General features: G+C 49.9%; 1 protein-coding gene across 1 annotated transcript in view; it reads right to left on the bottom strand.

Annotated features, from left to right (window-relative positions):
* The window catches only part of ASTN2 (astrotactin 2), a 301,231-nt gene that overhangs the window by 158,208 nt on the left and 128,616 nt on the right, over nucleotides 1-14,407 (bottom strand). The window contains exon 10 of the mRNA XM_026860237.1: nucleotides 5,888-6,038. Coding sequence (XP_026716038.1) covers nucleotides 5,888-6,038 — 151 coding nt within the window. The remainder of the gene's footprint in view (nucleotides 1-5,887; nucleotides 6,039-14,407) is intronic.

Raw genomic sequence — 14,407 nt, 5'->3', positions numbered from 1 at the left:
CCAGGGTACAGACCACCCCGCAATGCTACACACCAAATCCTATGACCCAATCCAAACCCAAAGACCCAACAGAGCTGCAGCCACAACACATGAAGCATCTCAAGGCTACCAGGGAGCAGAGGGGCAAGGGTTGGTGCCAGCCAAGCCCTCTGAGGAACGCTGATGGAAAAGCCAATGCTGGAGAAAATGGGGTTTTTATCACCCAGACCACCTCTTCCCAGTACTGGCAGAGATTCTGATGCTTCCTGAGCTACTTCACTTGCTTTTAAATTGGGCCACCGCTTTCTGAAATGGTGCAAACCACTTTTGCAGCACTGAAATCAGAAGCAGATGGGCAGTCCCCACCTGCCCCTGCACTCCCTGTTGTGGCTGGCTACCGATCCCAGCAGCTTTTGCCACCCTTTCCTCCTCTCTCTCCCTCAAATCCCGTTCTCATCACAGGTAGTTACTTGCCTTAACAAGGTTCATCTGTAACTGCAGGCTCCTCGGGAGGGGGGCTTGCTGTTTTGCTCAGAGGGCTCCTGCTTCCAACCATAACATGCATTCTGCTTCGAGGAGAATGGTTTCCTTCCCAGCTCCCCCCTTGCGTGTGCATCTCTAACGTAATTATCTAGGTGCCTCGTAAGGCAGGGACAGATGAGTTTTTATTTTTCAATGAACAATTGTCTGTCAGAAAAATGCAGATTTGATGAAGCTTAAGTGCTTTGTGGGATTCCATCAATTACATCTCAAAATTCATTGGGAAATTAGGAAAGCATTTAATTTTGACAAGGGTGAAATGTTTTGGTTTCCACTGCCTAATTTTGTTTTCATTTCAGGCTGTACACTGGAATAACTCAATATATAACATAAAACTCCAGATGATAATGTTGGAATTAAACATTTTCCCCTCCTTCATAGAAAGAAGATGTTTTGAATGAAAAAATATCAGAATTTTCACATGTGGGGGATTTCTGCATAGCATTTTGGTTTGGGCTGGAACTCCCAAATACCCAGTTTCCCCTCAAGAATATCAGTTCTCAGAATTACCTATTTCATTTTGAAATACTTCCCCACTCCCCACGGTCCCCAAACCACCCCTGGGTGACTTGTGCTCAAAGGAGGAGGCTGGAGAGGTAGCCACTGCCCTGCTCCTTCATTTTTAATCCCATTTCTCCCTGAAATGGTTACACTCTTAAATTAAGCTGTTTCTCTGCCCCACTTTGTGGCAGCTAAGGAGCAGCCCATCGTTGTGATGTGGAACAGAGCAAAAGAGAAGGATTAGCTCCAGATCAGCTGCGTTAAGGCTTATATGCTACCGTGGACCATGCCAAATTTCTCTTCCTTCTTTGTCTAAAAAAGGCTGGGACTGACACTGCACTAGTGTCACCGTGGGTCCCAACTTCACTAAAAGACTCTCTGGTAGATGCTCTCCCTTCTGCACACTGCTGAGCCATACTCCCTCCTGCCTGCCTGATCACGGAAAGGAGCAGTTCACATCATCCTTGTAGGCAAACTATACTTTTTCCTTGCTCAAATGAGAAATAAATCTGTGCTAGAGGAACCTCAGCCTGTGAGCAGGGAGATGGTGATGAACAGCAGGATTTCATGTCCGTGCAGAACAGCAGTGCCCACTGCCTGGGCTCAGTGGGCTCTCCTACATCTTGCCAACACCTCTCCCAAGGTGGGATAGATCCTGGAGCACAGCCACGCCGTGAACCTTTCCGCTTGCGCAACATCTTCGTCCTCTGTGGCACAATTCACTCTCTTCTGACTTAAAAGTCAGGCGTTGCAGAACCATCAGAGCACACCACCTGCACTGACCCACTGACACCCTGCTGCAGCAAAACAAGGGGCCTAATTCTGCTGCTACCTTAGCATGGGACCCTGAGCTGCTTCCTCATCACTAGCTGGGCAGCTCATGCCTTCTGCTTCTCCAGGAGGTGCTCACGCTGATGAAACCCCATCCCAAGAGGCACCCCAGGCTCAGACACACACCTTCACTGCACACTTGTACCTGCTGCCACCTCCTCCTACAGTGATGCCAAGGATGCCCAACGTGCACTGGGGGGCGTGGGGTGGGGAGAGCTCACCTCCTCACCCAGTTCACACGCTGAGGCCAAAGCTCACTTTCCCTGGGGCTGCAATCCTGCCTTGCCAGGGCTTGCAAATAGGCACAGCCATGGGGCAGCAGATGCAAGCAACCCCCCCCCACTTTCCCCCTCTACAGATGAGAAAACTGGCATCAACAAACAAAACTGAGCTGAGAGACAGGTGGGGAAACCTGAATTTAAACTACATTACAGGTGTTTCCTTCAGTCCCTCAGGGCCAATTCACAGGTTTTCATCTCAAATTATAAATCACCAATACATGAGGGTTAAGTCCTTTCCCTCCTTTAGCATCCTTCCCCTAGGCTGAGCAGCTACCACTGTGCCAGTAGAAGGGATCAGTGATATATATTCCTTTACTGGCAATAATCTCACTTATTTCCCCAGCACAGTTTCTCTGGGTTTGCTGTGATGGCATGTAATGCATACTGCACTCAGGGTGCAGAGCCACCAGATGTAGAGAAGCTCACTGGGATTTTGTTTTCTTGGGAAATGCCCAAGGCTTCCCCAGATCCAACAGCAATTTTAGGGTGCAACAAATAAAAGCAGCAAGGAAACAGGTTTTCTAGAGGTTGGGGATTGTTTTGTTATGTTGCAAGGTAAGGCTCAAAGGTAAGGATTAGTTAGCAGGGTTGCTGCTCATACTTCTTAAAATCACCTAAATAAAAAAAGGCCTCCGATAAGAAAAGAACTGCAGAAAACCTTTATGCGCTAATGCCATCTACTGGGTAGAGGTAAAAATAACAGAAAAGCCATGAAAAAGGATTAAAAAAGACTCCAATGGGAAGTGTGGGATGGAAATTGGGGAGCTGTTACCCCTCTGTATGGGGTCCCCACTGCAGAGCCTTTGGGGTCTTCCAGGTGACACCTCTCAGGCAGCATTTAACTAAGCAAAGTGACATCCTCTGTTCTCTTTCATAAGCCCAAGGAGACTGACCTCAGAGAGACTCCACCACGAGCTGCAAGCAAACCACCCTCGACTTTTTAACCAAGTCCTTTTAAGGCCAAACAATTAGGTAATGGCAGAGCCCACGCTGCTAAAAAGTCCAAAGATAAATGCATCCTGAGTCCTCGCAGAATTACTGTAAGCTGTATTAAGGGCATGAAGGAACTGGTAACAGATGATTATATATAAAAGGAATGAGAAATCTCCGAGATTTGTGCTGTTCCCTGGTTCAGCTGCTAGGCTCCTGCTCTGCTGTGTATTAATTGCTTACAAGGTTGCATGTATATTTTATGCTCAGTACCTGCCTGGAACATTTGTTGGATTTAGCTTTGATTGATGAACCACTGATTATATACTTCTGTGGTCCTCTGCAAATTAATAAACTGTTGACTGTTAAAGATTAACAACATGTCATGATTTGTGAAACAGTGTCCAGAGTAAAGCTGAAGCAAACCTAGTGCCAAAATTAGTACGTGAATGCTCCCTGAACTCTATAAAAAGGGGATAGCTTAATTAAATTACATCCCGATATAGCCCATAGCACTTACCAAATTGGCAAATTGAGTTCACAGCAGTTCAGCTTTAAAACTAACTGACATTCCTGCAATTTTCCAGCAAATGACCCCATCCCTGCTCGTGCTGGAAGGCCAGCTCCCACCCGGCAGGCTCCAGGAGCAGGGGTGGGATGAGGAGGGGACGTATTGCCCAGTGCAGGGACTGGTCCTGAAGGTGCCAAAAGGTCACATGCAGGGGCTGTGGCAAGCTCCAAAACTCAGCTCCCATCATATGTGACCCCACTCAGCGCCATGAGCACAACCTGGGGCTGGGGACCGTGCTGCCTGCCCACCCCCTAGGCTTTTCCCGAGAGAACGGCCATGGACCACAGTCAGAAACATGAGACAGTGTCCTCCAGACCTCTGCTCGCTCCCCCGCCATTGCTGGGGACCTACAAGCAGGTGATGAGTGTAAAACGTTGCATAGGGTTGAGAGAGCTGGGAGGGATGGAGTACTGTGCTCCTGGGGTCATTCCAATGAGAAGCAGGGAGAGATGTGTACCAGAGGAGGGACGCCGCAGCCATCTCCAAACTCCCCCCCCAGGAGGCTCAGCTCTGCTGTCCTCAGGCTGCAGCTAGGACTGGGGAGCTGGGGAGGCTGCACCCCACAATGTGGAGCTGTGGGGAGGGGCAGAGCAGCTTCACGCTCCTGCAGTGGGAAGAAAAAGGAGCAAGAAGCAGAGGGAGGAGAGATAGGCATCAATATGGCCATCTGTCCCTGTGCGATGCACGACCCCAGGAGCTTGGCATGATGTGGGAGAATGTGGGGTCCCATGGTCCCGGTGTGTCACCTCTCACTTGCAGCTCTCAGGGAGGGGATACACCCCAGGGGAACAGCTCCCACTGCCTCTACCTTTCTTCCCCCGCTGTACATGATTTGTTCTCTTTGCATAAAGCCTCAGTTAGGTATTATAGAAACAGGGTTGTTATTTTTCCTTGAGTGACACCATTTTCAATTTTTGCCTCTCCACGTGCTGGCGTGGCTAGCACTGGGCCTGTAATTTGCTGACAATTTCTATCTTAATATATCCTGACTTTTAAAAAGAGACATCTCTTCCCAGCCGGACGGGACGACCAGTGTCCTGATTGCTTCTGATGGTGTCTGAGAGGCACGTTGGTGTTCAGAGCAAAATAACATCCAAAAAGCGGGGGGAACCTGCCCAAAAGACTACAAAAGCAACTGCTTCCTGGAAAAGGGAACAAAAGAAAATGACAAAGGGAAAAGAAAGGAGTAAGGGGTGAGGAGCAGCAAGGGGGAGATGGCACCAGGCGCTGCGGGTGACACATCAGGCTGTCACACTAAATGGCCTTAACAAGCGACTGGAGAAGGGGATAATGAAAATGCCACCCCCAGGACAGCAGCGCTCCAGCCTGACCTTTCCCGGCTGCCATGTATAAACATCTTCAATAAATAAAGAGACACTTAACTCCCGCCTCTGCTGAGATGGGAAGGATGGGGTGATGGGCAATCTGTCTGCAGCAAGAGGGAGGGGAAGGGGCAGAGGGGTTTCAGGGGGCTTTGGAGCAGTGGGCAGGCAGAGTGGGTGATGAGCTCTGGACCCCATCAGGGGTCACCCCCACTGCCTGGCAGGCAGGGGCTCCTACAACAGACAGATGAGAAGGGATGCTCCAGGTCTCCCCCAGTTTCCCAATGCTCTGCCCTCACCTCCACATGTTGTACTGGCCTCACACAAGCGCCACACATAGGGAAGTGGTGACTTTGCTGTTGGGGCAGATGGGTTAGAGCTGGGAGAGGTGCTGAGCTCTGCTGCTCCCATTTCGAAGGATGGCAAAACCCCTCTGTGCATCAATAGCGGGGAATGATTCAGAGTTTCTGCCCAAAACTAATGGTCTAAGGTCTAAGAAATCTTCTGGAGGCGGGATTGCAAAACCTGGGACCCAGTTGATTGTCTGGTAAGATGTGAGCATGTTCAGAAACAAACCAAAGCTCTAAGGGTGTCTGAGGGGTCCAGAGGTGGAGAATATGGGGAGATGCTTCATCTTTTTCCCATGCTGGGAAACACAAGGCAGGAGAAGAAGTGAGACTGTTTTCAGCCTGTGCTTTCTTGACAAGCAGGAAAATGACCATCAGCCTCAAGCATTTTTTTTGGCTCATCTGAGCCCCTGGGTTCCTTCCTTGAGGTCCTTAAGAAACATGTGATTTGCCCTGAAAGCCGCAGGGGTGGGGGGAATCCACCACCAGCACACACATCCCCAGAAGGGGTGCAGGCAACGTCCTTCTCTGGCTTATCCCCAAAACCAGGTGCCAGCCCCAAGGGCCAGCAGCCACGGTACCTACCACGCAGCCCGTTGAGTCCACCTTGCGATCAGAAACACACTTGAAGTTGCGGGTACAGCCACCGTTGTTGCGGGAACAGTCTCGGACCGGCCCGAAGGAGGAGAGTAAATCATTGATGGTTTCAAAGTAGGTGGACAGCATCGCTTCTTCCCTTGGAGAGAAAAAGCACTGTTAGGGCTGGCAGGTAGCTGGCAGCACACAGCAAGGGCAGAGAAATCCACAAGGAAAGCTGCTCTGGCAAAATCACATCATTTTGGTTAGCAAAAGCAAGTAAAAGGAGGCTTCCCACAAAAATTAAGGCTTTGTGATTATGCTATATAGAATAATTTTGTTGCATAACTCAAATCCATGATGAAAACCAAACAGTTATGGGGTTTCAAAGATACTATCAACTATTTTCCTGAAAACTGGCAGCTAAGAGATACTCTATTAGTAGCCTGGAGTTGTGTGTGAATACAACCCTATACTAGACAGCAGCAAATCCACAACAGCAAAACTCCTTCTGAACGTTTCAGAGCTGGGCCAAGTCTAGCCACACACCCACATCTTGTCCATCACCTGCAGATGCTGCCAAAGCTTCAAATCCACATAAAACTTGCTGGGATGTGGATATGGAGGCTCATTCCTGTTTGGTCCTGGGGGACGGGGGGAGCTGGCACAGCGTGATGGGTGCAGGCACAGCTCTCTGCTGCATTGCTCCAGCCCACGATGGCTCTGCAAAGCCCCACATGGTCACTGTGACACCTCTCTCCTAAGCAAGCCAGAAGCATAAGTGCCTACAAATTCAATGGCCATGTAAAGCCTTGGGAAGCCCCCAGCCCTGCCTCTCCAAGCTGCACACACAGCAGATTTTGTCTGTGACAAAGTATTCAGGCACTTTGCTTTCTGCTGGGTTCCTGCAAAGGGAACACAGATGCTTGTCGAGAGCTTTAAGCGTCTCCAAGGCATTTTCATCCTCCAAGCACATTTTATATATTAACTGATACCTGCAACCCATCTTGGGCAACAGGTCCCATCACCCTCTTACCGACAGGAGAGAGACAAAGTGATTTACCCAAGGTCACAGAACAAGTCAGTGATGGAGATGGACTTGACCTCCACAGGCTATTTATTAGATCTTTATACACAGGAGGCTGCAAATAAGCACTGACTCCTCTGACCTTAAAATACCCCCTAAGGCAATGCCAGCAGTCACAGGGGGATTTATTCCCCCGTAGCATCTCCCCTGCTCTCCCATCTGCACCTAAAAAGCCACAAAATGACTCAATGACCAGTGCTAGTTCCCCTTTTTTGTTTTTTTTTTTAATTTAAAAACTTTTTCTTGGAAATGAAACAGCGGTGGAGGAATATTCAGCAGCCCTTGAAGACCACAGCACTGCTGTTTGGAACCAGCACTGCATTATCTATCAGCTGCGGGCCCCTGCCCGCACACACGCTGTCACACTCACGCACACAGCCCTGCCAACACCAAACGCTCACAAAAAATCATGAGTCAGACATTAAAAAAAAAAAAAAAAAAGAAGAGATTGGCATAAAAAATGATGATATTTTAAAAATAAATCAATCACTGGGTGGTTGGGTTTTTTCCTCCCCTAAATTTGCTGTCTGCTTTCTGAGTCTTTAGGGCATAATTGAGGGCTAGAAACTACCCAGAGACTAAACCCAAAGAAATAAAGCTCTATGCAGCATTGAAGTCATGATTTTGCAGATTTCCAGGAAAACACAGGATTCCAGAAGCTGGGACTTTCAACAAGGAAAACACCATAAAACCAGCAAGAACAGGTAAATTGGCACATCCTCACTCAGAACGAGGTGGAGAGCAGCTTCTCCACTACCATGGATCATGGTGGACGAGTTACCCCAGCACCAGAGTAGCTCCGTGCCCACCGTGGTGCCTCCAGCAGCATCGCTGCCCCACGTAGCAAATTCATGTCTGCGCTGCCCACTTGCACCCCAATTAATGCTTCCCAATTAACTTTTCTCTCTGGGCAATCATGCTTCCGATATTCCCCCTTTCTTGGCCCATCTCCTAGATTTTCCAGCATATTTGGAGCTGAATCTCCCTCTGTCCTTTCTTGGTCATGTTTCAAATATCTTTAGAGGCCCTTTTCTATTAGCACTCTGTTCCCAGCAGAATTTGCAGCTCCTCTGAAGTGAGGGAGTGAGAAAGGCAGAATATATTAGATCAGGGCATGTATTTCTGCTGGAGAGATGAGGGGAGAGAAAGGGCATATTACTTACTAACCAAAAACACTGTTTATTAATGTAGGGAGAATTATTTTTTTAAGAAAACAACAAAACATGACAACTCCTCCACCACCCACCAGAAAAGCTCAGGACCATCTGGTCCTCCTGAGGGGCTGCTCATCGTAGGTGGACTGCAGGGAGAACCATGCCCCTGTCTTCCCTCCTGGCTTTTCTATTTGGCCACCAAACAACCAGACCCTTCTGCAGCTCCCACGTGCCTGGAGGGAGAAGGTGAGGAGCTACAGCTGCCTTGGGTGGTGGGAAAGAGCCCCTGGGGCTGGATCCTTGGTCGGGGTCGCTCTGGAGTGCTACTGGGAGAAGTCAGCTTGTCCCGTACGGTGCTGTGCTCCGGGGCCGGGACTGGCAGGGGCAGCTTGTCATGCTTTAAATTAAAACCTGGAAGCACAAACCGACCTTCTGCCCTCGGGAGGGCGGAGGATGGGAACATGAACCTCGCTCTCCAAAATCGTGCCTGGCATAATGCATGATCCCTGACAAAGCACGGGCAGGGGCTGCCGAGCTGGAACGAGCCATTAAGAGTATTAAAATATTAACCTCTCTGGAAGGTGGGGCAGCGGAGCCAGAGGGAAGTGTTCAAATGTCACCTGTGAGAGGAGCGGGGTGACAGCACTGCCTGGAGATGGAGGGAGGCTGCTCAGCTGGATGGCTTCTGTGTCGGCTGTCGTTAGATTAGAGGAGCATCACTTCAACATGGTGCCCTGACAAGGGGATGTCAGCAGATGAGAGGGCTGATGAGATGCTCAGAGCCAGCTGGGAGCAAACTTTGCTTTCATCTGCCTCCAGAGGGGCTGGTGGAGCCAGGCCGAGTGCAGGCAGGCACTGCCCAGCCTTTGGCACTGCCACCCTCAGTGGCCCCTTTGAATTTTGGGGAATGAAGAGCAATAATTCATTACCTGCCTCCCGCAGTGGCAATGGGAGGGGTGACACATGGCACGGAGCAGATAACTTTCCACCCACACAGCTCCAGGGGTGACCCTGCCCATCCTGCCCACTGCACAGGACCACAGCCCCCAGCCCCCAGATCCCAGAGCCGGCCCCAGAGCAGCAGTGCCACGGAGCGACGGCAGCTCCCGGCCATCGCTGTGCCGTGCCCGCTGTGGCAGATGTCCCTCCCCACTGCCTGGACACGCCAGACCACGCCAGTCCTGATGAATGAATTGCTTTCCCTGCAATAATGAGCTGCCTGCAAAAGAAGACCTCTTTTCTCTTGTTGTCCATCTACCCATACTGAGCTTCCCTGAGTAACCCCGGATCCATTCTGACAAGGCTGGGTGAAGACGACGGGCTCCGCAGTTCGCGCTGGGCCTGGAGCACACCAGAGAGCCGGGGAAGCTGCTGGTGGCCTTGGCCAGACCTAGGCACCGAAACTGCAGGGACCAGGCAGAGCTCAGCACCCAGGGGCGATTCCCCACTGCCCTAAAGCAGATGCCAGGCCCCATCAAAAAGGGCATTTTGGAGTGAGAGACCTAATTTCTGGTGCCAGATTCTCTCCACATGCACATTCTTTAATTCTCCAGCCCTCCCAAAGACACACGCAGACACACAAATGAGATGCTTAGAAATGAAATGCACTTCCTTCTCTACCAGGACCCACTGATGATGCAGCCTTAGTAAAAGCCCTTTTTCTAACAACTTCTATTGCCACAAATGATCAGCACAATACACAACAGCAGGGATCTCCACCAGACTGGACACAGCTCCCGGGGTGCAGGCCATGGCACCCATCCTCATCCAGACCCAGCCACCTCCCATCACCTGTGTTCACCTCGATTCCCTCAAAAATACTTTTCTCCATCCTCTCCCTTTGCTCCAGGCCCTCATTAATGAAGCAGGTTCAGTTACAAGTATCTGTGAGGGCTATTTATTAATGAAATACCAACACGATGCAATTCTTAAAGCCTCCAAAGCACTCATCCTGGAATAAACTCCTGAGTTTCACAGTGGTTCTTCCCTCCAGCTCACCCTGGAAGGGGATTAGTGGGTGTTAGTCAACTCATCTGCCCCTTTTTATTGCCTGCTAATGGTTAAAGACTTCAGTGTCTCACAAAGTTAACCATCACTGAGAAAAACAAAGAAAAGGATGTGAACTGGGGACTAAACCAGTGCTGCTCTACCATCTGCTCCCCAAGCTGTGTTTGGAGATGGATTGGGGAAGGATTTAGGGTTCATGAGTTTCTAGAGGCAGGGCCCACTAGCAGCAAAAGGCACGATGCTGTGTCACCTGCAGCTTCATCCCTAAGGAGGGATGAGCACAGAGAGGGCCCAAAATCACCCAGCATAGCCCAGCCAGGATGCCTCATGTCCACCACTTCCTACTTCCATTGGCAAGACCCCACTCAACAGGGAAATTAAGAGCTCATGCACCTGAAAACCAGGACAGAGCATTTTATCTCAACTTGTGCAAAGCATTTGACACTGTCCCACACAAAATCCTTGTCTCTAAATAGGAGACACATGGATTTGATGCATGGACATTCAGTGGATAAGGAATTGGCTGGATGGTTGCACTCAAAGAGTTGTGGTCAACAGCTCGATGTCCAAGTGTTGAGCAGTGATGAGTGGCGTTCCTCAGGGGCTGGTGATGGGGCCAGTGCTGTTCAACATCCTTGCTGGAGACATGGACAGTGGGATCGAGGCACCCTCAGCAAGTTTGCTGATGACACCAAGCTGTGTGGTGCGGTCAACACACTGGAGGGAAGAGGGATTCTCCCCTCTGCTCCACTCTCGTGAGACCCCACTTGCAGTGCTGGGTCCAGCTCTGGGGGCACCAACATCAGAAGGACACAGACCTGCTCAAGAGCATCCAGAGGAGGCCATGAAGATGCTCAGGGGGCTGGAGCACCCCTGTGAGGACAGGCTGAGAGAGTTGGGGGGTTCAGCTGGAGAAGAGAAGGCTCCGGGGAGACTGAGAGCAGCCTCCCAGGGCTGAAAGGGGCTGCAGGAGAGATGGGGAGGGGCTCTTGATCAGGGGTGTAGGGATAGGACAAGGGGTAACAGTTTTAAACTGAGAGAGTAGATTTAGATTAGATATAAGGAAGAAATTCTTCCCTGTGAGGGTGCTGAGGCCCTGGCACAGGTTGCCCAGAGCAGCTGTGGCTGCCCCCTCCCTGGGAGGGTTCAAGGCCAGGTTGGACGGGGCTTTGGGCAACCTGGGCTGGTGGAAGGTGTCCCTGCCCATGGCAGGGTGATCAGATCATCTAGTGATCATATTGAAGGTATCTTCCAACCCAAACCATTCTAGGATTCTATGGATTTACACTCAGATGCTGAATTTTTCAGCCCAACAGTCGCTCTCCTGAGCAATTTTGACAAGCTCTGGCCACAAAATTACTGCTATGCTGCAAGGTTTGAGAAACGGCTTGTCTCCTCACTGCTGAGACCCCACCAGAGAGGTTTTCTCCCTGTGCACACTTTCTCTCTTTTCCCATTATGCCCGGCCAGGGGTTAAACCTGGACATCCTCTGCCTTTCACCCTTCTTCCCTGCCCCATCAGGTCACGTCACCTATAGCTGACATTCACCCTCTGCCCCTCGGGTGCTCACATGGCAGCTGTGGCTGCTCCCCTCCTTCCAGACCCCATGATGGCCCTAAGCAGCCCCAAAATGTGCTAAGGGTGCAGCTCAAACCAAGCATCCATCTCTCCGGGGCAGTTTCCAGGAGGATCTGGATGCCTGCTCTGGAGGAAAACACCTCTGAGTCATCCCCAAACGCAGTCCCAGACCTGAAACAGCTGAAGTCTCCATCCATTTGATAGGCAGGTTATTTCCTCCCCAGTAAATGCTCTGTCTGAGCGTCACCTGTGCTCTCACCTATTCCACTCCTGTCTTCCTCTGCTCCTTTTCTCTTCTCCCTCACATCTCTTTTTCCTCCACTAAACCCTTGCTTTCCTCTGCTAATCCAGCTAGCACTGAAATCATTAGTGAGGTTGCTAAACTCTTCCTTGAGTTTCAAAGTAATCCGCTCAGAGATATTAATGGGATTGGGGGAAGTGGGACCTGCACGAGCCTTTTTGCTGTGCAAATGGTTCTGCCTCTGTTTTGTTTTCAGCCACGTGGGTTGAAAAACTTCTTTACCAGGAACAAATTGCAAATGTTGGGTGGAACATGGTGAGCTGGGTAGGTGCTCTCAGCTGCAAGCTTGAAATATCAAATTGGAGGGGGAATTATAGAAGAAGCAAAGTTGACTCAGCCCTTCATCCCTGGCATCCTGCACTGAGGTGCTTGGGCTTATTAAGGCTGGGGAGAGCTCAGCATGTTCATGCAATGACCAGCAAAATTTATCACAGAAATGGGCACAAAGGGTCCGCCTGCCTGATTGACATGCGTACCCCCGCTGAGGGTGTGCTGCAAAACTTATAAACACATTTTTTGTAAAACCATTATACAAAACTGATAAAAAACCAAATTGCATCTGCAAGGCCCAGCATTCAGAAATGAACTGTCGAGATCTGACCAGCACATGGGGCTGGGACCCTGGCTGCAGGCAGATTATTCGGGACCCCTTGGCACCACCACGCGCAGCCCCAGCCCTGCTCTCAGGATGGGGCATTCCTGCCCGCCTGTAAAGGCAGAGCCGTCCCTCCTCCCGTGCTTTCCTCCCCTCACGGCCCAGGACCTCCACCATACACAATTGTTACTTTATGCTCACAGCTTCTGTAGTGGGTTTTATTTTCTTCATACTTAAGACAAAGAGCCAAGACAATAAGAGATCAGGATTAAAGGTGGTCACTGCTGCTGGATGTCCAACTAGAGATGCTTTTAAAGTTATTTTTAGCACTTTCAGCACTTCCCGTGCTCACAGTACAATTCTAGCTGGGTTTGACTGCACCACAGGCTCAGTTGTTCTGTACAGAGGGCCCTGCAGTTAAACACCCAAAATACGATGAACACAAATAAATGGTCACCTCAGAAAAGAGGTCTCCAATTTAAAAGCAACAGAATATATTTTTTCCAGGATTTCAACCCTTTTTTTTTAATTCTTCTTGCAGCAAGAGACCATTCTTTCTACAGCCCTCTCCTGCACCCACTACACCATTTACCACATCTGTAGTGAATGCAACCACCATCTCCCGCAGCACTACACCAGGAGCTATCTCCGAGTAAGTCCATCTGTACGTTGACCAAGCTGGGATGCTCTGGAAAAGTTAATCTCCAGCCCCAGCGTTGGAGAACCTGATGAAGTGGTGGCAGCTTCTAACTCAGGGACTTCACAGTCTGAAACTCTGGCACACTTGAGCTCACCTCTTCAGCCACGTTTCTTTAGTGTGGTGCCTGAAGATGTGCATGCATGCAGCAGATTTATAATTCTATGCAGAAAAAATGAGTTTCTATCCAGCACACCCACGGACACTTTTCAGCCACTCTAATAGTGCCGGGAGGTTTGAAGAAAACCCACCATCCAGATCCTAAACTGGGAGAAATCATCCTTACTTGAGTGACACTGGAGAAAGCACTTCAATGGAGCTATGCTGACATACCACAGCTGATGAGCTGCTTACTACAAATTTTCTGGGTAGTCTCACTTCTTGTGGTAATACTATAATAAACACTTGCAAAAACACTCTCCCAAGAACCTTGAGGTTGAAAGTGTGAAAAATTCCCTACCACGCTTCAATAATTTGCTAGTGATTCAATAAAACCATCACTCCGCCAGAGCATTTTGAAGCTCACCTCGGCAACCAGAAGGGCCAGAAATTTAATTACAGCAAAGCAAAGCGAAACCAAACACACAGAAATAAAAGCGAGCTTGGAAAGCCCATCACATGCAGCGCACGTCCCAGGGGATGCCGGGGCTCACCAGAAGCCCCCATCACACTGCAAGCCCTTTGGAAGTGGCATGGCTCTGCCGTATGAAGGACCAGGATGTTACAGATGAGATAAACGAGACAGTTTTAATTCTGAGTGTTTTTTTCCCCTCTTTCAGGGAAGCACTGTGGTTGCAGCTTCAACTCCGCACGAGCCAAAGGCAAACGCAGGCGGTGCTGGCTCAGTCTCCCAGGCAACCTCAGCGCCGGGAGGTTTAAGAAAAGGTGCACGAGACTTAATAGGGATGATAAAGCACGGTCAGTAAGCGTGCTGGAAATTACATGTGTCAGCGCCCGCTTCACTGTGGCTTGTAATTAATCCCAAATTCATTGGGTTGCATTTTCCACGTGGTGGCAGTACTGTCAGGATGCTCCTGTGTGTCAGGCACCTCAATATCAAAAGGTGGGGTGGGATGGGATGGGATGGGATGGGGTGGGGTGGGATGGGA

Source organism: Athene cunicularia (genome assembly GCF_003259725.1).
Source record: "Athene cunicularia isolate RWA chromosome 17 unlocalized genomic scaffold, athCun1 chr17_part1, whole genome shotgun sequence".
Taxonomy (NCBI): Eukaryota; Metazoa; Chordata; class Aves; order Strigiformes; family Strigidae; genus Athene; species Athene cunicularia.
Note: the sequence above shows the minus strand (reverse complement) of the source record. Positions and strands in the feature narration are given on the sequence as shown.